General features: G+C 44.1%; 1 protein-coding gene across 10 annotated transcripts in view; it reads right to left on the bottom strand.

The window, feature by feature from the left end:
- The window catches only part of SENP1 (SUMO specific peptidase 1), a 458,603-nt gene that overhangs the window by 391,371 nt on the left and 42,608 nt on the right, over positions 1-24,624 (bottom strand). For all 10 annotated transcript variants that reach the window (XR_003855556.1, XR_003855557.1, XR_003855558.1 and 7 more), the window contains exons 2-3: positions 24,416-24,459; positions 277-434 (exon numbers count right to left, since the gene is read on the bottom strand). Coding sequence is in view for 7 of the 10 variants with exons in the window: in XM_029594995.1 (XP_029450855.1) it covers positions 277-434; positions 24,416-24,419 (162 nt within the window). In the remaining 3 variants the exon portion in view is untranslated. The remainder of the gene's footprint in view (positions 1-276; positions 435-24,415; positions 24,460-24,624) is intronic.

The raw sequence follows: 24,624 nt of genomic DNA, 5'->3' as shown, positions 1-24,624 counted from the left end.
AAAACCCAAAAATCTAAAATTAAAAATACTGTAAAAGACCAAATTCAAAAAATCCACCAAAATATACTTCAATATTTACCAGGATAAATGAGTCATCCCCCCCCCCCCCCCACCCCCACACTGATCTTCTCGTCATAATAAACCCTGACAAATTCCCAGGAAAAATAAACAATAAAACATGAAAATGAGGGTCTGCCTAATGATTTTTGTAACATGCCCCTTTCTGCTTGTCTTTTACTTCAGATTCTATAGAATGTGAATATATGAGATCCAAACCTGGTTACTAGATGGCTGGAATTGGTCAGTTGTAGAATCCATCTGCTGTGCAGGATGCATTTTGAATATTGAACTGTACCCAGAATTTCTATTGTTAGCCCATATCATCGTCTCTTTAATGTCTCCAGATGTCATTTTCAAGGCATCAGCAACCTCATCTTAAAAAAAAAAATTAGGATAAATACAAATGAAATACAAAGTTTGCTTTACAAGAAACATTTCTAGAACATAATTAATACTACTACTAAACATTTCTATAGCACTATAATGTAAGCAGCACTGTACAAACACATAAGAGAGTCCCTGCTCAGTAGAGCTTACAATCTAATCAAGACAAACATACATGTCAAGAGACTTGGGAAGTTTTACATAGTAAGACAATGGTTAAAATTAGTTAGTTAATTAGGCTGAAGGCAGACATCAGGCTGAAGACTCGGTTTTACGAGGACATGATTCAGACGAATCATAATGCCTATTGCTAATTGACCCAACAGCAGCCTCTGACACAGTCGATCATAATCAATCATTCCTTCAGCTGAGAAACATCGGGATTGATGGTACAGTTAGCAAATGGTTCTCATCAGTTCTCTGTAACAGAACATTTCAAGTCAAACTAGGCAACCTGATATCCGACACCTTCCTGTGTGATAGTGTCCCTCAAGGCTCAGCCCTATTAGCAACACTATTCAATATATACATGCTCCCACTGTGTAAATTATTGATAAATCTAGAAATTAAATTAATCTTGTACACAGACGACCTACAATTCTACATACCACTTTAGATTATTTGAAAATACAGCAGCAATAATATCCAAATACATGAATGCAATACAACAAGAACTCTCTCAACTTGAACTGACACTAAACCCTAAAAAGACTGAAATTATTTAGCTAAGTAGAAGCTCATCAATAGCTAAACCACCCAACTAAGACCTCAGCAACTTTCAAATCAATCCCTCAATTCAAATATGGGATTTAGGTGTACAGCTAGATGAGAACCTAACAATGAAAATGCACATCAGGAAATTGATTAAGACAGGTTACATTAAACTGCATATACTACAAAGGCTGAAACCACTATTAACTGTTGTGGACTTCCATACAGTGTTACAAACTCTAATATTCTCAAATCTAGACTATTGTAATTCCTTACTTCTTGGTCTCCCAGCAAGTCACTTAAAACCACTGCAACTACTCCATAATGCCACAGCAAGACTATTAATAGGATCTAAGAAATATGATCACATAACACCCTCCCTGATAGCACTGCATTGGCTACCAATACAATCCAGAATCTACTATAAAGCAAAATTGCTTACCTTGTAATAGGTGTTATCCCAGCAGGATGTAGTCCTCACATATGGGTGACATCATTGATGGAGCCCTATTGCGGAAAACGTTCTGTCAAAGTTTCTAAAAAATTTTTGACTGGCATTATGAGCCCACTGAGCATGCCATGATATTCTCTGCCACAGGGGTCTCCCTTCAGTCTCGTATGTAGCAATAAGCTTTAGCAAAAATAAAATAAAAAGTATGGGACCCAACTCCGCGGGGTGGCGGGTGAGTTTCGTGAGGACTACATCCTGCTGTCCTGGGATAACACCTATTACAAAGTAAGCAATTTTGCTTTATCCCAGACAAGCAGGATACTAGTCCTCACATATGGGTGATTAACAAGCTAGAGGCTGTCATTTTGTAGTTAAGCAACATTGTAGTATTGTTGGGAAAAATGAGGCAGCCAAAAATCACAGTAGGTTGTATGTAGAAGGAGTTGGGATTATACTGGAAACAAGTTCTTTAAAACAGATTGTCCGTAAGCTGAATCTTGTTGTCCTTTGTCCAAACAGTAATGAGCTGCAAAGGTGTGAAGAGAACTCCATGTTGCTGCTTTACATATGTCAAGAATTGGCACTGACAGATAGGGGTAGATTTTCAAAAAGGACGCCCTCGCGTACTTTTGTAGGCGCATCAGGCGCAAACAAAAGTATGCTGGATTTTAGTAGATACACGCGTAGCCGCGCCTCCCAGAGGGAGAAGTAAATCCCCGCGCGCCAGTGGGCCGCTGGCACGCCTAGACGCAACCCGGGGGCGGTTCCGGAGGGCGCGGCCATGCCCCCGGACCGCCCCGGGCTGAAACCACGCCCCCGGGCCCGCCCACGAAACGCCGCGTCCCCCCCCGAAAACGGCGCGCCGCTCGGCCCTGCCCCCGACACGCCCCCCTCGGAAAACCCCGGGACTTACGCGAGTCCGGGGGCTCTGCGCGCGCCGGCAGGCCTATGTAAAATAGGCGCACCGGCGCGCAAGGCCCTGCTCGCGTAAATCCGGGTGGATTTACGCGAGCAGGGCTCTTAAAATCTGCCCCATAGTGTGCTACTGAGGTTGACATTGCTCTTACTGAATGTGCTTTTACTCGCCCTTGGAGAGGAAGGCCTGCTTTTTTTATAACAAAACCGTATGCAATTTGCTAGCCAGTTGGAGAGAGTATGTTTACCCACTGCTTTACCTGGTTTGTTTGGATCAAAAGAAACAAAGAGTTGAGTGGATTGCTTACAGTCCAAGGTATGTAAGGCTTGTTCTCCTTGGTGAGAATGAGGCCTTGGAAAAAATGTGGGTAAAACTATGGATTGGTTCAAGTGGAATTCCGTAACTACCTTGGGGAGGAATTTTGGATGTGTATGAAGAACCACTCTGTCATGTAGGAATTTTGTATAGGGTGAGTTTGTGACAAGTGCTTGTAACTCACTAACCCTTCTAGCTGATGTAATGGCTATAAGGAAGATAGTCTTCCATGTGAGAAATTTTGGATCACAGGAAGTCATGGGTTCAAAAGGAGAACGCATGAGGCTCGTTAAGACCAGATTCAGTCCCATTTTGTGACCGGTGGCCGAACTAGTGGTTTAAAGTGAATTAAACCTCTCATAAATCTACTGACAAGAGGATGTATGGATATTGGTGCATTAGAGAAGTTGTGGGGCAGGAGAAAGTGTCAATACTCTTTTGCATGCACCACAAAGTAAACCTTTTCCATTTCGAAGAATAATTCTTTCATGTTGAAGGTTTACGTGAAGCTATAAGCACTTGAGACACATTGGTTGAAAGATTGAGTGGTTGTAAAATCAAGCTTTCAACATCCATGCTGTCAGGGATAGGGATTGAAGGTTGGGATAGCGCAACCGACTCTGATCCTGAGTTATGAGAGTGAGAGCTACACCCAGGCGAATTGGATCTCTCATAGACAGGTCTAGAAGTATGGGAAACCATACTTGTCGAGGCCAATACGGGGCTATGAGTATCATGGACCCTTTGTCCTGTTGTAGCTTCACTAGAGTTTTGGTTATGAGCGGTATTGGAGGATACGCGTATAGAAGGCCTGAGTTCCAAGGGCGAGCAAAGGCGTCCTTGGCTGGCTGGTGTTTCTGGCTGTGCAGAGCGCAGAACTGGTCCACTTTGTGATTCAGGTGTGATGCAAAAAGGTCTATCGTTTGTTGCCCCCAACGTTGAAATATCCTGGTCGCTACTAAGGGATCCAGGGACCATTCGTGTGGTTGGAACTGACGACTGAGTCGATTTGCCACTACATTGTGAATGCCTGCCAGATAAGTGGCTCGGAGAAACATTGAGTGTGTTAGGGCCCAACCCCAAATCTGTGCGGCTTCTTGACAGAGGAGATGATGGCTTCCCGAATAACTGTATATAAAACTCTTCAAATAAATAAATAAATAAATACATACATACATACAAGCTCCTACTCCCTGTTTGTTGATGTACCACATGGCTACTGTGTTGTCCATTTGGATCAGAACAGTCTTGTGCGAAAGGCAGTCCTTGAACGCATGCAGCGCATAACGTATAGCTCGAAGTTCCAGGAAATTGATTTGAAATGTCGCTTCGAGTTTCGTCCAAGTACCTTGAGTCTGGAGATTGTCTATGTGAGCTCCCCAGCCCAAGGTGGACGCATCTGTAGTTAAAGTTATCTGTGGGACTGGTTGCTGGAAGGGCAAGCCCTTGCGTAAGTTGTCCTTGTTCATTCACCAAAGTAGAGATGAACGCAGTTGGTGGGTTACTTGAATTGGAGAGGATAGTGGTTGAATGGCTTGGACCCATTGTGATCTTAAAGTCCATTGGGTTATTCTCATGGCTAGTCTTGCCATAGGAGTGACATTTACTGTTGAGGCCATGTGGCCTAGTAAAGTTAGAAACTGATGAGCTGTTGCTTGTTTCTTTGAGTGTAGCGAGTTTGCCAATAGGGAAAGTGTGTCTGCCCGATCCTCGGGTAGAAAGGCTTTCGAAAGTATGGTGTTCAATTCTGCTCCGATGAATTGAAGCAGGTGAGATGGAGTTAGATGGGACTTTTGATAATTGATGAGAAAGCCCATGGAGTGAAGTAGCGTAATTGTTCAACTGAGAGAAGCCAGAGCTCCTTGTTGAGATTGACTTCTGATGAGCCAGTCGTCTAGGTAAGGGAAGACGTGTACACTGTCCTTTTGTAAATGTGCTGCTAGCACTGCTAGGCATTTTGTGAATAATCTGGGAGGTGATGCAAGTCCGAATGGCAGTACTCTGTACTAGAAATGCTAATGACGCACCAGGAAGCGCAGATACTTGCGATGAGGAGGGAATACTGGAATGTGAGCATAAGCATCTTGTAGATCCAGAGAACAAAGCCAATCTCCTGTTTGCAGAAGTGGAAGCATGTGCCTAGAGAAACCATCCTGAATTTTTCTTTCTTCAGAAATTTGTTGAGATTTCTGAGGTCTAGGATGGGACGTAGGCCTCCAGTTTTCTTTGGAATGAGGAAACAACAGGAGTAGAATCCTCTGCCCTGCTGAGTCTGGGGCACTGCCTCTACGGCTCTGGCTCTCAGAAGGGTGGATAATTCTGCTTGTAGATTAATTATGTGATTTTCGCTGAGTGAAAGAGGTCTTGGAGAAGAGTCTCTTGGAATTGAGAGGAAACTGAGTTGGTAACCTCGAGATATTATTGAGAGTACCCATTGGTCTGTTATTATCTGTAACCAATGGTTGTAAAAGGAGGAAACTCGGCCTCCTACTGGTAGATCTGGTTGCGGATTGTGGAGATGGCTTTAGTCTCTGGTGATGGCCTCAAAAGCCTGCAGCCGGTCCCGTCTGCAGTGGAGGTTGAGGCCTAGCAGCTCTAGGTTGCCTAGGCTGCGATCTTTGCTGTGGACGAGAAGATCTGCCCCTTGATGCTGGAGGGTAATAACGCCTCTGCCTGTAGAAAGGCCTTCGAGATTCCTTCCTAGGAGGGCAGTGAGATGAAGATGCAGCAGAATCCTGCGGAACTGACGACAGTTGACGCAAGATTTCTGTATGTTCTTTCAACTGGGCCACAGCATCCTAAACATTTGAGCCAAAAAGGTTGCCCCCTACGCATGGCATATCAACCAATCTTTCCTGGACCTCAGGCCTGAGGTCCGAGGCTTTCAACCATGCCCAGTGATGTGCACTTATCCCTGAGACCGCTACTCTGGAAGCAGTTTTAAAATTGTCGTAAGCGGCTCGGACTTCGTGCTTACCAGCTTCAAGCCCTTTGTGTATTATGGTTTGAGCTGCTTCTTGATACTGCTGTAGTAATGAATTTGAGAGATCTTGCATCTGTTTCCACAGGTTCCTCTGGTATTGCGTCATATATAGCTGATATGATGCAATCCTTGTACCGAGCATGGCTCCTTGATAGACTTTCCTGCCCAAGGAGTCCAGGAATCTGTGATCCTTCCCAGGAGGAGTGGAGGAATGAGGTCTTATTCGCTTAAGATTTCTTTTGTGCAGACTCCACAACAACTGATTGATGTGGCAGTTGCAATTTCTGGTATCCGGGGACAGATTGTACCAAATAAGTGGTGTCCACTCTCTTATTTATGGATGGTACTGAGCATGGATGCTCCCAGACTCTGTGTTGTAAGTCTAGCAGAACTTCGTGGACAGGGGTGGCCAAGACTTCTTTTGGAGGGTCCACAAACTGTAGGACTTCCAATGTTTGTTGTCTTGTGTCCTCTTCTGATACCAAAGTAAATGGTATGGTGTCTGCCATATCCTTAACAAAATTTGTAAAGGATAAATCTTCCGGTGGGGATTTCTTCCTCTCTTCCAGAGGAGAATGATCAGACATAAACCCCTCAGAAAAAGTATCCGTATGTCTGTCTTCCCAGGAATCGTAAGGGTCCTCTTGACATGGAGACGTAGGAGAAGACCTTGGCGGTCGAGAAAACCCTGAAGGACCTGACTGTGGATCATCTAGTGGTATCTGTCCAGGGATGTCTTCCTGTGGCTTGGCTGGAATCTATAGTAGAGCACTGACGATTGCGTCAAATCTGTTCATCAGAAGCTGAAGCAACACTAATTCTGGCTGTCCTGGGGCCCCAGGAACTGGCGTCGGCATCGACTGAATTGGTTCCGGTTCTGGGCCAGGCACTGGCAATGGTAGAGGCATCGGCATTGATGGCCACTGTGTGTCGGTGCAGACTTCGGTATTGGTACCGGCATCAGTGCAGGCACGGGCATCGCTGAGGACACGGCCTTAACGCAATTCACGATAAATTTTTCAAATTTAATTTCGGCCATTTCTGGGCTGGGGAGAGGGGAGTGGAGTGAGAGAGTGAGAATGAGAAAGAGCCTAAGCCTCTGGGGAGGCCCTCACATTGTGCAACTATTTATATGCCTATAAGAGGAGCATTAATAGCTCGAGGTGTCAGAAAATATTTTATTATTTTGTGTTTGTTGATAATTACCTATATTCAGTGTAGTCAGTAATCAATAGGCCATAAGAGAAACGTAAGCATTAAAACCCATATGCCTTTTCTGTTTTCAGAAACCATAGCACTAGTCAAAACCTCTGCTGGATAGTCCATAAAATCTCCAAAGTCCTTTTCCTAAGTGCTGACTCCTAATACAGAACCTAAACTGTATACTTGTAGCAGGGATTATTTTTCCCTGTGTGCATTACTTTTCAGTTTTTCACACTAAATTTCATCTCCATTCAGATGCTCAGTCTCCTAGTCTCCCAAGGTCCTTCTGCAGTTCCTCACAATTTAGTGCTGTTTTAACGACTCAAAACAACTGTATGTCATCTGCAAATTTGGTCACCTCACTTGCTTTTTTCTCCAGCTCATTTATGAATATGCTAAATAGCACAGGTCCCAGTACAGACCCCTAGGGCACTCCTCACAAGCCACTGTCATTTTAACAACTTATTATCTGCAAATTTTATTACCTTGCTTGTCATTCCCTTTTCCAGATCATTTAAGAACATGTTAAACAGCATAAGTCTCAGTACCAATCCCATTGGTGCTCCACTAAAGACTTTTCTTCATTTAAAAAATGACCATTTAGTCCTACTCTCCGTTTTGTCCCTTAAAGTTACTGATCCACAAGAGGACAACCGCCTATCCCATGACTTTGTAATTCCCTGAGAGGTCTCTCATGGGGGACTTTGTCAAAGCCTTCTGAAAATCCAAATACCCTGTATCAACTGGCTCACCTTTATCTACATATTTATTTACACCTTCAAAGAAATTTGAAACTTTTTTGTAAAGGTAACCTACCTGAAAACAAGGTTTGAAAAATTTCTCTTCCTATTCCCATTTTACAATTCTCTGCTGCAGCTTTAAAAACAAACCACTACCATACCATCACTGTAATACAGTCTGTAATTTTCTTATATATATTTACTCATTCTTAGCTCTTTCTGCACCAATTTAATGAAGGGAGTCAAGCTCTTGAAAGCTAATCACATGGGTATGAAGTTAGTTCAATAAAAAGAGATCAGCTAAAACATGTTAACTTTTATTCCTACAAGAGAAGCTTGTAAATACTTTATACATAAATTATCATTTAATGTTGAAAAAAAAAGTTTACCATATGTTTTTTTCACTAATAAGGAATACCTCAACAATCACACAGGATTTCGGACCATTCTGGTTCTTTCAGACAGTGGAAAAACATGTGCGCTCCACTTTTTCTGTACCACCCTAGGGGATCCAGTTCGCTAAATTGTTTCCCTATTCTATATCTGGGAAAAGGCTTCATTGAATCAGAGGCTAAATCCATCAACATTAAAAACCTTCCTTCCTTTTAAATGCTAGTGTACACAGCATAGAACATTAATTTTACGTCATCTCTAACCAGGAGTTAAACGTGACATTTAAAATACTTGTGTTAAGCCATCAGGGCTTTAACATTGGAGTAACAACTCCCTACCATTGGGCAGTAAACATCTTTTATATGCAAACACAATTTCATTTCATCCTGCTACCCCAGTCCAGATAGGTGGGTTATCTCCCCCTACCAGCAAATTGAAACAAGGGGACAAAACTTTCTCCATGAAGGTGCAGCACAGAGAAACCCAGTATTCTCTGCCTCCACCAGATTTCTTTGTCTGGCCTGCCTCCCACTGAAGGGATTTAGGCACTGGCTTTGTATGAGAACCAAGCATCTGGACTCTCAGGTTAGCAAGCCCATTTTGTGCTTCCCAGAGCCAATGGGGGTCATGGTTGAGCCTGGGGGAGGGAAACCCTCTTTCCAGGCAATTAAAAAAAAAGATTTAATGCCAACAAACCTCAGTTTTGAGGAAAGCAGAGTTGCTTACCTGTAACAGGTGTTCTCCTAGGACAGCAGGATGTTAGTCCTCACATATGGGTGGTATCATCGATGGAGCCCTATCACGGAACACTTTTGTCAAAGTTTCTAGAACTTTGATTGGCACACTGAGCATGCTCAGCATGCCACTAACCCTGCATCCAGCAGGGTTCCCCCTTCAGTCTCGTTTGTAGCAAAAAGTACGAGCGAAAAATAAAATAATAAAACGTAAGCGAACCCAACTCCGCGGGGTGGTGGGCAGGTTTCGTGAGGACTAACATCCTGCTGTCCTGGGAGAACACCTGTTACAGGTAAGCAACTCTGCTTTCTCCCAGGACGTTATGTTACATGGAAACCGATGTGATGTTTTCCTAATGAATGTCGGTATACAAAAATTTCAAATAAATAAATAATAAATAAGGACAAGCAGGATGGTAGTCCTCACATATGGGTGAATAGCGAGCTACAGGATTGCCCGAATAGAGTGAACCAAAAGCACCCAACGACGTGCAACAGGCACAACAACAGGGGTGCTTTTGGGTATGAGGGCTATTACGCAGCAAATTTGTGCCTCCATTTTATCATTGAACAGTGTAGAGCAAGCTGACATGCTCCCCCCATCGCCGGAGATCCGCTTAGAGAGAGCGCATCCAGCATTGGGCCAGCACAACGACCAGCAGCCGCGAGACATTGTCATTTGCTTCCATAGCTTTGCCCAAAAGATACAGGTATATGAGGCTGCAAGATTACAAAAGGACATTCAGTGGAAAAGCTACAAACTAGCTGTTTACCAGGATCTGGCACCTATTACATTAAGAAGACGGTTTGAACTATGGGAAGTCACTGCTAACTTAAGAAATTGCTCGGTTTGTTACCAGTGGACATTCCCTTTTGGCTTGCAGTTTCAGGCAAATGGAATAACCTACCGCATAAAATCAGTGGAGGAGGCTGTTGAGGCCTTTCAAAAAGCGCAGTTACAAATCACGTTCCAAACGCCCAAAATGGCCGCGGCTCCTAAAAAGCTCGATGCTTTTCCTCGATGGCAAAGAGCCGGCAAGGGAGGAAAACTACTTCGACTCCAATCTGACTCTATTCGATCTCCTGCAAATGAACAGGGCTGAAGGTTGGCTATAAATTTTTGGGTCTCCTGATGGTCATTTTCACGAGGTACCACCTCAAGGCTCAAAACGGGCAGATCTTCCAAGGACAAAACTTTTATGTTTCCTGTGTCTTTTGGCATATGACATTGGGTTAATCAGGGTTTTAAATAAGTAAGCAGTTGGGTATACTACAGCTCAACATTACATTTCTCATCACTGCTTGGGAGAGTGGGCTATGGTGAAGGGAGTTTGATTCCTATCAGGATTGTTGGATCCCACGGAGTATATTATTCCGTAGGTGAAAGACGGAATATATTGGGATTAATGGGACTTACAACAAGGTTTTTCTTTTATTATATTACAGAAAAAGATGGGAAATGTTTGCTAATTATTACACATGCTATGTATTCTGTAGGAAGGCTTAAAGAAGAGCTAAAGTTATCGGACATAGAGGTCCTAGCTCGCCAAAAAATGCACATGTCCATATTGCACATACAATGATGGCCACTCGTTTGATGTCACTTAATGTGAAAGGCTTGAATACCCCACAGAAGCGTTTGCTATTAAAAAAGGAGCTACAATCTCAAAACGCTGCTATAGCCTTCATATAGGAAACTAATATCTGAAAACATTATGAACGTTTACTTAACCTATCACTATACACGTATTCACGATGGGCTGCTAGTACTAAGAATTCTAGGTTTGCAGGAGTAGGAATATTAATTGCTAACTCTTGTTCATGAAGTGCTTTTCAGGCTGTTAGACCCTATAGGCAGATTTATAATGCTCAAAATATGAGTAGGTACCCGTATCTTCACTCTCCTTAATGTTTACTTCCCTAACACCCACCACACGCCCTTTTTAGAATCTCTTGATCAACTCCTTGTCCAGCATGCAGAGGGCGAACTCATCCTTGGTGGGGGACTTTAATGCTTCTCGGAATCCAAATTGGATAATTCCTTACAATCAAGTTCCCTCACAGGTATGAGAAAGAAATGGTCCGATTTTTTGGAGCGGTGGAGTCTAGTTGATATATGGCGCCAGCGATATCCAAAATCACACTCATATACTTTTTTCTCAACACCACACAATACATACTCTCTGATCTATTACCTTTTTTATTTCCGCTACTCTACAAAATGTCATTAGCAAAGTGGGGATTGATAATATCACCTGGTCAGACCATGCTCCCATTTGGGTGGAAGCTAACCTGCGAGACCCAGATACTGGTTTCCACACCTGGTGGCTTAATGACAGTCTTTTAAAAGATGCTGACTTTGTAGGCCAACTTGACTGTCAAATCCAGGAGTACTTTAGGATCAATAGTACAGAGGATATATCTCCCACTGTTTTATGGGAATGCTCAAAAGCTGTAGTCCGAGGTTTATTCAAAGCCAGGGCAGCCACTTGCAATAACAAACGTGAGCGTAAGCGTCGGTGCCTATTATTAGAATTAGATAAGCTGACACAACAACATAGTACAACTGCCTCCCCACACATATACCAAAAACTATTCAAGGTTAAAGCTTCGCTGAGGGTGATTGATGATGCAGTTGTTAGTCATCAATTAACCATGCTTAAACAACAATTCTTTGAAGGGGGCAATAAGTCAGGGAGGTATCTTGCTCAAAGATTGAAAGCTGCTAGAGCCCAGACACTAATAGCCAAGGTACGCAATGGGTGGGGAACCCTTGAAACTACCTCAGAGGGAATTCGCCAGTCCTTCACGGACTTCTACACTCAGTTATATACCCCAGAAATCATCTCCGATACTGCCATCAATAACTATTTAGACTGAGTGGCTCTACTGGCGCTCTCCCCTGAACAACCAAGAGTATTTGGATAAACCAATAGAAATCTCGGAAATCACTATGGCCATAAAAAGCCTAAAGGTGGGAAAGGCCCCGGGTTTAGATGGCCTTACGGGAGCATATTACAGGAAATTTTCGAAGTCTATTGCCAGGCCTATCACGGACATATTTAATTCCCTCCGGGGAGTCGATTCTATAGCTATAGGAGCCAATACTGCAGTAATTTCTGTTATAGCTAAACTCAGTAGAGACCCAATATTATGTGGCTCCTATAGGCCTATTTCATTGATTAACCTAGACCTGAAAATTCTAGCACGGGTCATGGCGGCAAGACTAAATGGGGTCCTTCCGCATCTAGTACATCCTGATCAGGTGGGCTTTGTCCCTGGGCGGCTAGCTGCTGAAAATGTCTGCAGGATAGTTGATGTTATTGATTTTGTTCATCATAACCATATTCCAGCGGTACTCCTCTCTTTTGACGCGGAAAAGGTGTTCGATTTAGTTCACTGGCCTTCTTTGAGACATTAAACAAAATGAGTTTTGGTAATCATTATGTTAAATGGGTTAAGAAACTATATGAACAACCCCTGGCTAGAGTGAAGATTAATGGGAGCTATGGGGACTCGTTCCCTATAGGGCGTGGCACAAGACAAGGTTGTCCGCTTTCACCCTTATTGTTTGCTCTATTTTTGGAACCCTTCACAACTCGTATAAGAGCAGCCACTAACATTACGGGCCTTGAGAAAGGTCATCATTTTAAAATGTCATTATTCGCCTATGATATCATGTTCACTTTAACGGATTCTCTCTACAGGGAGTTATGCATGAACTCATGGCTTTCAGCACAGTATCAGGTCTTAAGGTGAACTATGATAAATCGGAAATCCATAATATCAATCTGACTCAGCACAACATACCTGCCCTTAAGGAAACTCTCCCCTTCAAATGGGCCACAACAGCGTTAAAATACCTGGGAGTGCGTATTGGCAGTCACATAAACCAGTTATATGCATTGAACAATATTCCACTCATAAAGTCTATTAATAATGATATGGGGTGCTAGTTGAGGAACGCACACTCATGGCTGGGCTGAATAGCCATCATTAAGATGAATATTTTACCCAGATTCTTATATTCCTTCACAACCATCCCAATCCTCATACCATCCTCTATATTGAAACAGTGGCAGCAATTGATTTTTTGCTTCATATAGCATAAAAGACCCCCTAGTGTGGCTAGGGCAACCTTATTTTAACTAAGAGCAGGGGGGTCTAAGTGTGCTGAATCTACAGTGGTATTATGGTAAAGCCCAATTACGGGCGCTGGTAGTCTTACAGAACTGTAGCTGTTCTCCAATGGGTATTGTTAGAACAGGAAATTCTTGGGAGTATGCCTTTGACGGCCTTACAGTGGCAACACAAATCCACATGGAGAGGGATCACCCACATACCTCATGCCCTAAATACCTCCTTAAAGGTGAGGTCATGATGGAAATCATCATTAGTAGGAGTAGAACAACACACTCTACTAACTCACCTTTTTCAAAAAGGCATTTTTCCCCAGAGGAAATAGAGACTGGGGTGTCCTCAATATGGGCAGCTGCTGGTATTACCCATCTTGAACACTTACAGATACAGAGATCTTTCATGTCCCGAGAGGAACTAGGATCATGCTATCATCTGGTAGAAGTAGATTTCTTGCTTTATGCTAAATTTTACCATTTTGTTAAAAGGGCGGCCAGAAATAACGTCATACGTTTTTCAGCTTCCCTGTTTGAAAATTTTTGTATGAATGCGCATAACATGCGGGGTCTCATTTCCAAAACATATGCTCTATTCAATGGGAAATCTACAGGTTTATTTCGACAGCAAATTGCTTGGTCTGCTGATTTTGAACACCAGTTTACGAACGCAGATTGGGACCTTATATTTAAGACAACCCATAAGTGTTCAATCTCGGCAAGTCTGCAGGAAAACTGCTACAAAATGCTGTATCGATGGCATTATACCCCTGCAATCCTACACCGCTTTGCACCTTCCGTGTCAGAGAGATGTTGGAGAGGCTGTGGGCGTGTGGGTACCTACTATCATATTTGGTGGCAATGCCAGAAGTTAAAATATTACTGGCCAGCAATTATTAAATGGATTGCCTCTGTCCTCCAACTCACGTTAGAAATAAAACCATGGCATGCTCTACTGACCTTACCCATAGAAGAGTCAAATAGAGAGACAGCACTTTGCACAGCAAGTGTTTATTGCAGCGAGAATTGCACTTGCGGCGCACTGGAAACAATCTCTGGTGCCTAGTCTTGCCAAGGTACAAACTAGGGTACACAGCTCTTATCAACTTGCTTGGCTCACCGCCGTATATCATGATAAATTACAATCCTTTCTTAAAACATGGAGAGCCTACATACAGTGGCTGGAGGTCCAAGCATGAAAGACGAACATGTAGCACCCAATTCCATATGTCAAGAAGATTATTAGCAAGCTTTAGATTCTGATTATATACTTCCATGGCTAGCACTATGTGGGTACGGCTCCACCATATAGTTTACAATCTATACACATTTCCTAATACTCGATTCCTGACATTAATATTATTACATCTTTTCCGGATTTTTGTAATATTCAATTTTAAATATTGTTGTCAGAAGGGGTGGGAGGGTGGATGGGAATTCACACCTATATCTAAAAATAATTGAAGCAAAAATTTGTCTTTCAATTATGTTACACACTCTGTTGATTTGTCAATGTTTATTACGTTCTACTGTTTTTGTTGTAAGAATGGTATCTTGCTTACTTTAATAAAAAATGATTAAAACAAAAAAAAAAAAGCTGGCAAACGAGAGGTCCTCTAGAGGAGAGTGGTGTCTTTCTTCTGGAGGTGAAGGCTCAGATAGGATGTCCTCAGAATCTTGAGAGTCAGAGGAATCATCACCCCAGGGATCATATGGCTGGTCTCCCTCCACCCTGTGGATCTTCCGATGGACGTAACTGCCCTAATCCAGCCAGATCAGGGGGAGGCACCGATGGCATCGGCATCTTTGATGGTCTTCGGGGTGGAAATATACCCAAAGGCCCCGGAATCGGGTCCGGCATCGACGGGGTCTGCTCTTCATCATCCGACGACAGAGGAATCTGTGCCGATGAAAGTGGAGGAATTTATGGCCCCGGAGGCAGCGCCAGTCCAGAAGGAGCGGGCACAGATGGAAGTGCGCCGATAAGGGCGTCTAGCCTTTCAAAGAGTGGAGCCAGGTCAGGCTTCGGCATGGGAGTCTGTGCTGGTGGCGATTGAAACCCTCGAAGTGCTTGCAGAACTGCCTCTTGGACCATCCGGTCCAATTCCTCCTTGAAAGCTGGTGTTAACACAGCTGCCAGGGTTGGAGGCTCAATAGGCGGTGCTGGAGAGACCACTGGAATTTGTGGAGTCCCGGCCCCGTTGCAGGTGGGGGAACACCTCTCTGTGACCCGGGTCCAGAGGAGGATGGGTCTCCTCTCCCCGGGACTTTTTGGTCGGTGGTTCTATCGATGTCGATGGTTTGTCGGTGCCCACTCCCAAAGAGCATTCTCGTTGGTGTCAATGACAGTGGTTTTCTCTGTGTTCGGCCCGGTCCTTCTCTGGCACAGAGGACAATGATGTTGAAGCTTTGAACGTGACGATGCCGGTGAAGGCTGAGACGTCGATGGAGATGGAGTTGATGACGAAGACGGCTTCAGACTCTGTGCACTCTTAGCCGGAGTAGACGGGGTTGAGCGCTTAGATTTGAATAGGTGTTCCATTTTTTTTTAAGCGGTCCCGGAGGCCTTTGGGAGTCATTTGGACACAACTGGTGCACAATTGGACGTCATGGGAAGGCTCCAAGCATAAAACGCAGACGTCATGCGGGTCCATGATGGACATAGTCCTCGGACACTCGGGTCACTTCCGAAAACCGGTCGCCATTTTTTTGAAAAAATAACTTAGGCGTGCAGTCATCGGGCACAGATGATAGCACCGCCGGGAACCGACCGCAAAGAACAAGGTAAAAACTTATCAGCGTTAGCGGAGGTCGACGGTCGATGGGGACCCCAGGATGGGGAAAAAGTTTTGAAATTTTCAAGAAAAGTTCCGTGAGGGAAAAAGTTGTGAGAAATTCTCAGAGCTCCTGAGAACCGCGAGGCAACTGCTGCACGGAAAAAAAAAAAAAAAGAAACTGAAGGGGGACCCCTGCTGGATGCAGGGTTAGTGGCATGCTGGGCATGCTCAGTGTGCCAGTCAAAGTGTTCCGTGATAGGGCTCCATCGATGATGTCACCCATATGTGAGGACAATGCAGTACTTGTGGTGCTGTGCTCAGAAAGCAGATTAAGCGAGGTCTCAGAGACACTAGTTTTGGTGGGAAAGACCACCATTTGAACCCTTCTCCCGAGGCAGTTTCAGCCTCCAAGCAGCGTTCTTCTAGGTCATCCCAGGATTTTAGGGACCCTCTGGTGTTTGAGCCTGTCGGCGCAACAGTTAATTTTGATTCTTTGGGCCAGACTGTTCCATTTTCTGAGAAATTTTCACTAGAATTTTTTTTTTAATTTTTTTGCATCAGGTCTTCTGCACGATTCAGAAACCTGAGGAGAAGTGAGAGACATTCTCCCTTCTTGGGTTCTTCCTCCAGGGTGCAGCACAAGGACCAGGTGCCCATTAAATGACCCAAGTTGGTTCCAGAAGTACCAACTGATATTCCAAAGGCCCTCAAGGACCAGCTGACCTCTGCCAGATGTGTGTCCTTGGAGGAGGGTGAAGTTGCATCTAATAAAGGAAGATAACTATTATTTGCCTTTTCCATAGGGACTAAATTGCCCCTCTCATTGATCAAGCAATATCTTCTCTGAGAATTAGATATTCCAAGGTGGAAGAACTTCCTGTCTGGAATCCCATCATCAAAGGGGTCTGTAAGTTGACAAAGGCTTTTACTTTCTAGTTGGAAGTGGAAGAAATGGTGTTTTCTCAATGGGAGTCCCCGGAGAGTGATCTTAAGGGAGTAAAGAATATTGTTCAGCTGTATTCCCTCCCTCAGATAGTAATTCAGTGCTTATTTCAGATGCCGTAGGTGGATATCTTTGTCACAGCTATTATTAGAACCACCACTATCCCAGTGGAGAGTAGTGCTTCGTTTAAGGATCCTCAGGATATAGGAAGATTGAACTTCCTCTGAAGCAGCGGTCCTCAACCGGTGTGTCGCGACACGGCTCCCGGTGTTCCAGTGCCCCGCTTGTGCTTCCCTTCTCCCTAGGGGCGGGGCTGAAGAATAGTGAGACGCTGTGCGCTGTTGCCGGTGGCCGAAGATTGAAGAGACCTGTGCACTACCGTCAGCGGGGCCGAAGAATGGTGAGATGCTGCGTGCCATTGCCGGCAGCCGAAGAATGGAGAGACGAAGAGGCTGAAGAGTGAAGAGACCCTGCGCACCGCGAGAGGTGGCTGGAGAGACGTTGCATGCCGCCGGAGGTCAGGTGAGAGGCGGCTGAGAAGCGGAGGCCAGGCTTATTGGGCCAAAGAATGAGAAGAGGCTCCATGTGAACTTGTGTGCGTGTGGTAGAATGCGTGCCTGGGTGCGTGAGTGGCAGCTTTGCGTGTGCGTGTGGTAGAATGCGTGCCTGGGTGCGTGAGTGGCAGCTTTGCGTGTGTTAGAATGTGTGCCTGGGTGCGTGAGTGGCAGCTTTACGTGCGCGCGTGTTAGAATGCGAGCCTGGGTGGGTGAATGGCAGCTTTGCGTGTGCTAGAATGCGTGCCTGGGTGCATGAGTGGCAGCTTTGCGTGTGCATGTGTTAGAATGCGTGCCTGGGTGCATGAGTGAGAGCTTTGTGTGTGTGTGTGGTACAATGGGTGCATGAGTGGCAGTGTGTGTGTGGTTGTAAGTGACAGTATGTGAGAGTTTGTATGTTAAGTGACAGAGCATGTGTGTGATAGAGTGAGACTGGTCAGGGAGGTGACTGGTGTGTGTGTGTGTGTGAGAGAGACAAGGACTGGTCACAGAGATGACTGGTGTGTGTGTGTGTGAGAGAGAGACAAGGACTGGTCACAGAGATGACTGGTGTGTGTGTGTGTGAGAGAGACAGACTGGTCACAGAGATGACTGGTGTGTGTGTGTGTGTGAGAGAGACAGAGACTGGTCAGGGAGGTGACTGGTGTGTGTGTGTGTGTTTGAGACAGAGACTGGTCAGAGAGGTGACTGGTGTGTGTGTGTGAGAGAGAGAGAGAGACAGAGACTGGTCAGGGGGGTGACTGGTGTGTGTGTGGGAGAGACAGAGACTGGTCAGAGAGGTGACGTGTGTGTGAGAGAGAGAGAGAGAGAGAGAGACAGGTCAGGGAGGTGACTGGTGTGTGTGTGTGTGAGGAAGAGATACTAGTTAGGGAAGTTACTGGTGTGTGTGAGACAGAGACTGGTTGTGACTGGTTGTGGGCCCTAAGGAAGAGGACTGTGAGGACAGAGCTTCAGCAGCCACTGCTGCTTCTGGTAAGTGCTATTGGCCTACAAGGGAAAGGAGTAGGAGAGTTGCTGGAGAGGGTAAGTAAAGGCAGCTTTTTAAGTTTATTTTTCTTGACTGACTGCCATTTTAATTATTGGGTATGAAGTGATGTGTCTGCTGTTTTGAAATATTTTATTGATATTTGGACAATTTTTAATAATTTTTATGAGTTTTTAATTGTTGGATATTATTCTGTTCATCAGCTATTTTGTAACATTTATTAGTATAGTTTTACTATTATTTCTAAGAGGGTATCTATCTATAGCAGCTTGGCTTGCTCTGTTTTCCTAATAGGAGGTGTATTAATGTTTAGGGCCTGGTTAAATATTTGTAGTGGTAAATTACTGTCTTTTCATAAGGAGGGGTATTGTGCTTGCCAGTAAAAAGAGTTTGTTTTGCTTTTACTGAGATGTCATCAGATCCAGAATATCTTTTTTTGTATGGTGAGCTGTACGGGTAATGCCCTAGTTCTGCTCTGCACCCATTTTTGGGGGTCAAGGGGGTTCCTGAGGATGCAGAATGTATAGTTACATTTTGCCCCGTACGGTCACATGTTCAGTGTGTCACCCATGTGAGAACCATCTGTCAGGTGTGTCCCAGCCGAAAAAAGGTTGAGAACCACTGCTCTGAAGTATGTATTTTCTTCAACAGCCCTTGGAGTTCAAGTCTCGATCTGCAACAGCATGGTGGCCCATGCTCTACTGCAGTAGATTCAGCAACTCCTGGAGAGAAAAGAAGCTGCCTGAATGGAGTCGGCTGGAGCATTTCTCATGGATGCCCTTTACGATTTCCTCACTTACAATTCAGCAGCTGATTCACGGTCAAAGCCCAAGCTGGGCAAGCTCCCTTTTAAAGGGGAGATTGCTGTTTGGTGAAGATCTAGAATAGTTAGTGAAACTGGGGATCTGAAGCCAAACAGGCTCAGTGAAGACAGAGTGCATTCCTTTTAATTAGCCTGGTAGAGATCAAAGGAGCTTTTGCAACTCCAGACCCTGTAGTCTTAGCAAGCAGGGCTATGTCTACTCCTTCCAGCCTAAGAGCATAATCCAGTGCTTTCAAGTGTTCGAATAGCCAAGGCTGGACTCATATAGCTCCTCAGGGGTTGGGCGTAGTACCCAATGAGGTATAGCAGGTTCACTGTCTGGTACTTCTGATAGGAATGGATTTACTTAACATCATACCAGTGGGTCTTGGATGTCATTTGTTTTGGCTATTCTCTAAAGCTAGCTGCTCCCATTCTTGATGCTTTCATAGTATCCCTATGTCCTTCAGCCTCCAAGTGAGCAGCATTTCAGACTACTCTTGAAAGACTTCTCCTGTTACAGGCTATTGTTCCAGTCCCTCTGTCTGAGAGGGGTTGCAGGCAACATTCAATTTACTTTGTTGTTCTAAAGAATGATGGCTCCTACAGGCCTATTCAAGATTTAAAGGGTGTGAACAGCAAACTGTCACACTTCGGAATGAAAACATTTTCTCCATTCTAGTGCGAATGCGAACAGGTGAGTTTCTCTTGTCCGAGGCTTATTTTCACATTCCTAGCTGGTCAGAAGAGCAAAAATTCCTGTTTCTGCATTATCAGTTCATAGTACGTCCATTTGGCCTGGCCACCATGCTGCAAACTTTTACCAAAGTCATGACAGTAGTGGCAGCATTTTTAAGGAAAAAGGTATTCTGGTACACTCTTATTTGGACGATTGCCTTATCAGAGCCAAGTCTTTCCAGGAGGGGCTCCAAGTGTCCAGAGCAGTGTGAATCTTAGAAAGCTTGAGCTAAGTAGTCAATTTTGCAAAAAGCAAACTTCTTCCTACTCAGTCCTTGGAATATTTGGGTACCAGGTTCAATACAAAAGCATATCCAAACTAGTAATGCAGGTCCAGAAGTTCTCTGCTCAGAGAACTCCAAGAGTATGATATTATCTCCAGCTTGTCCGCTCAATGGCAGCCAAACTGGACTTAATGCCCTGGGCCAGGGCAAACATGAGACTTCTTCAGACTTTGCTCCTGTCTTGATGGTCACCACATTCTCAGGATTATGAATATTGCCTTCCTTTTTTCTGGGGTGAAAAAGTGCAGTCTTCTTTGGTGGTTCAAACAGGGAAATATTTTGTGGAGGGAGGCGAGACTGGATGCCATTTAATGGACCCTCATCATGACAATTTGATGGGTTAGGAAGCACTTTGTCAGGACCAGGTAGCTCAAGATCTATTGTCTCAGGAGGAGGCTTATTGATCCATTAACAGATTGGAGACCAGAGTGATAAGGCTAGCTCTTTTCCAGTTTATTCTCCTGATAAAAGGGAAAAGCGGTCAGACTGCTTTCAGACAATGCGATAAATCATGGCTATGTGAACAGACAAGGTGGCACCAAAAGGGGCCGATGCAATAAATTTGAGTAGAAAGCGGGCGCTGAACAGTCAGCGCCAGCTTTCTTAATGCGCCCAAGGGGGGCACCATGCAATATTTAAATTAGGAGATCGCGTTAACAAGGAGGCGCTAGGGTCACTTGCACACCCCTAGCACCTCCATGCTAGAGAGAACCCGATCGCCGTTGGCAGTCCGCCGGTTAGGAAAACAGACGCAGAGTTTATTGGTGTCTGTTTTCCTAAACGTTGCACAGCCACACAGCCAGGGGGTTCAGGAAACGGACGCTTGTCATTCGAGTGTCTGTTTCCTGCACCCGACTGCCAGTGTTTTGTTTTTCTATTTTTAACTATTTAATTTAAATTTATTTAATATCGCAACGATATTAAGTAGGAGGCAGTACAGAAAAGCAGTGGCTCAGCAATTAACGCCTGCTCCAGGCAGGTGTGTCAATCACATGCATTTGCATGTGATTAGCGCTATTAGACTCACTCCGCATCGGGCGCATGTTGAATAGGAGCTGATCCCCTTATTGCATTAGGGGATTCATTAGCGCCTATTCAACCCACATCTGACTACTCGGCTGAGCGCACTGGATTGCAACGGTCTCAAAGTCTAGTAGTTTCCAAGAAGACAGATCTCCTGTTTCCTTGGGCAGAGGACCATTCTCTTCACTTGTCGGCAGCTCATATTGGGGGCCAGGAAAATATTCAGGCCTGTTTTCTGAGCAAGAATATCCTGGATTTGGCTTAGTGAAAATTTAGTCGAGATGCCTTTCAACAGATTGTACTTCGGTGGAGGTTGCCTCACATGGACCTGATGGCAACCTGCAAGAATGCCAAATTTCTCCAGTTTTTCAGTTGGTGCAGAGGCTTCAGAGCCAAGGATATATATACCCTGGTGCAGCATTGGCCAGAGGTGCAGCTGCTATACATATTTCCTCCTTGGCCACTGATAGGTAGGATAATGAGAATAGATTTGGAGAATGTTTGTGTGGTTCTAGTGGCTCCAGATTGGCCAACGCCACCATTGTATACGGAACTAATAAGAATGCTACTAAACTGGCCTCAATGCTCGAGGACTTCTCATTCAGGGTTCGATCACCATGAAGGATTTGGCTCCAATTTATCTTGTGGCCTGGCTCTTGAAAGGTCAAGCATGAAAAAGAAGTGATATTCAGCATCGGTAATTTCTACATTTTTGAAAGCCCATAAGCCTTCCACTTATTTAGACTATTCTTGAATCTGGTGCATCTTTGAAGCTTGCTATAAGGTGATCTCTCCTTAGCACTCCAATATCCCTTCTACTTTAATCTTTCCTCCAAATGGGCCTGGATAAGAGCTTAACCTTAAATTCCTTGAAGGTTCAGGTGGCTGCAATCTCTTGTTTCAGGGGTAGAGTTCAGGGGTTCCCAGTTACTTCCCATCCAGATGTGTTCTGTTTTCCTCAAGGGGTGAAAAGACCTTTGGCCTTCCTTTAAACCAATAGTCCACAATGGGATCCTAACTTGCTGGCTCCCTTTGAACCCTTGAAACACGCTTCTTTTAAGGACTTGTCCATGAAGACATTTTTCCTAGTGGTTGTTTTGCTTGGCATATTTCTGAAATTCAGGCTCTCATATAGAGATTTTTTTTTCCTAGTTTTTGATTCAGATTCGGTATCTCTTCACCCTGTCCCCTGTTTCCTTCCGAAGGTAACATTTACCAGCCTTCTCTAAGGAGGAATGTTAGGAAAGCAATAAGTCTCCATGGTTTCTCACTATATGCAGAGTTCTCATTAAGTATTTGCAGGTCACTAGTCCAGAATCCTCCCAGGACGTTTGGCCACATTAGGAGGAAACAAGTGTTGTCATATGCCTGCTTTGTATATAATATTTGATGAAGTTATTCCCTCATCTACTTTGCTCCTTACCTTTTACTTCTGATTTCTTCTTTTTCCTTGCCTGTTCCACTTTATTTGTAAGATTGAGATAGGTATTGTTCCAGAAGGACTTTCTCTCTCTCAATTTTGGAGTGTTTGGCTTTAGATTATTTTTCACGTTAGTGTTCTATTTAGTTTCTCTGTGCTGCAACACCTCTATATAGTGGCAATGTCATCACAGAGAAAACTGTGTGCTATGCCTCCATCTGCTGGTTGAGGGACATAACCTACCTGTCTAGACTGGGGTAGCAGGATTCATTGAAAGAAAATTAGCAGGTAAGAAAATTTCTCCTTTATGTGCATAAAACACAAAATTTAAATGGTTATACTGTACTTGTCCACAAACTTTACACTCTAAGACCCCAATGTCAAAAGGTACACTAAGCTGTACACAGAGTTTTTGTGCATACCACTTACTCTCGATGTAACAAGGAGTTTTGCTCACAACAATGTGTGTACAGCTTAGTGCACCTCCATGCTAATGAAGGCATTAGTTATTTTTGTGTACAAAACATGATCTGATCACGAGTTAGACTTTTTTTCTATCTTTGTTGATTTATTCAGGGGGACTCTTCCTCTTCTTTCCCCACTTTCTCTCTGCCCTCGAGGAGGTCCCAGGTTGCTATCTCCATTGACCCCTCCTTATTCCCCCTCCTCCATCTCCCACACTAGCTGGGCAGCCTCATGTTTCTCCCACCAAGGCTTCCACTCCAGCATGTGGAGCCAAGCCCACCGCTCTTCAACAGAAACTCTTATTTCTCTGTGGGGTAAGGCTGGGCCCAAAGCTTCTGTTCCTTCTTTTCCTCCAGATCCCAAAGGATTTCCCCTTGTAGATCAAAGGCCCTCAAGTGGTCCTCTTGGGAAAGACCCCCCAACCACTCTGCCCCTGGGGATAACGCAGCTCCGCCAGTCCTACAGTAGGATGTTCCATACCATATTATTTATGGGCCAGCAGCAGTGATGCAGCTCTTGCAGCATAAGACCTGGAAACAGCAGCAGTGATGGATGCTGCGGTAGCAGGGCAGGAAGCAGATGTGCACAATGCAGCAGAATAGGTATAGAAGCCCAATGTCACCAGTCATAGCCCATGGGTTTTCAAACCCCACCACCACCATCTCGTCCTGCTCCATGCTCGTACACCAAGCCATAGTGCTCTGGTAAAACCACCAGCACCATATTGCTGGGTCTTACTGCCAAGCTCTGCTGTCCCTCTCGCACCTCATGTTTTATGTACGGAAAATAAAAAAAGCACAAATCATGTTTTGTATGCATAAAATATGAATCTATGACTATCTTTTCACCCCATCCCCAATTAAAACATGTACTCAGTATATGTAAAAGATAAGAGTGCACATTTTAACTCAGGTTTGTACATACATTTGCGATTTAATGCACTTTTAAAACTCCAGATATATTAGTATAAGATTAGCTTAATGCATCAGGAGTAAACTTTTTTTTAGTACATGCATTAAACTGTGTGCTGAATTTCAGCATATAATTTTAATGCTCAACATTAAATCAGGCCCCAAGTCAGAGTACAGAGATTAAGTAATTTATTCAAGGTCAGACAGCAAGTCATAAAACTAAACCACCCATATTTCTAAAACATATGCTTCTTGCATAATTAGTGTGCCATTTCAACAAATCAAACTGTAGATCTCTTAGAATCATTTTATAAAAGTTAACATTAATACATGATAAGAGTGCTTTACCTACCACTGCAACGTAACTTGAATGCAGTGTGAGATGAGATCAAAAGCTGATTAACTTCAAACAGCAAAAAAGCAGAGTATGGTTTGTAGGATCTCAAAAGAGACGGTCAGCAAAAGGATGCAAAGTAAAAAGAATACATACCCATATTGAATCCTTTCACATTACCAGTGTTATCAGCTGAGATTCTGGAAAAAAAAGCATTTCCCAACATGAAATTTTAGAACAGATTCATTATAAGATGTACAACTGCTTATCTTCCAAGAGACCTATGCTAAGAAAACAAATGACACTGCAGGGTTAAGCCTCTGATGAGGCTTGCCCTAGTAATTACAGAAAAAAAACAAAAACCT

The sequence above is a fragment of the Rhinatrema bivittatum genome, chromosome 3 (assembly GCF_901001135.1).
Source record: "Rhinatrema bivittatum chromosome 3, aRhiBiv1.1, whole genome shotgun sequence".
NCBI classification, from domain to species: domain Eukaryota; kingdom Metazoa; phylum Chordata; class Amphibia; order Gymnophiona; family Rhinatrematidae; genus Rhinatrema; species Rhinatrema bivittatum.
This window is presented reverse-complemented; position numbering and strand designations above follow the sequence as displayed.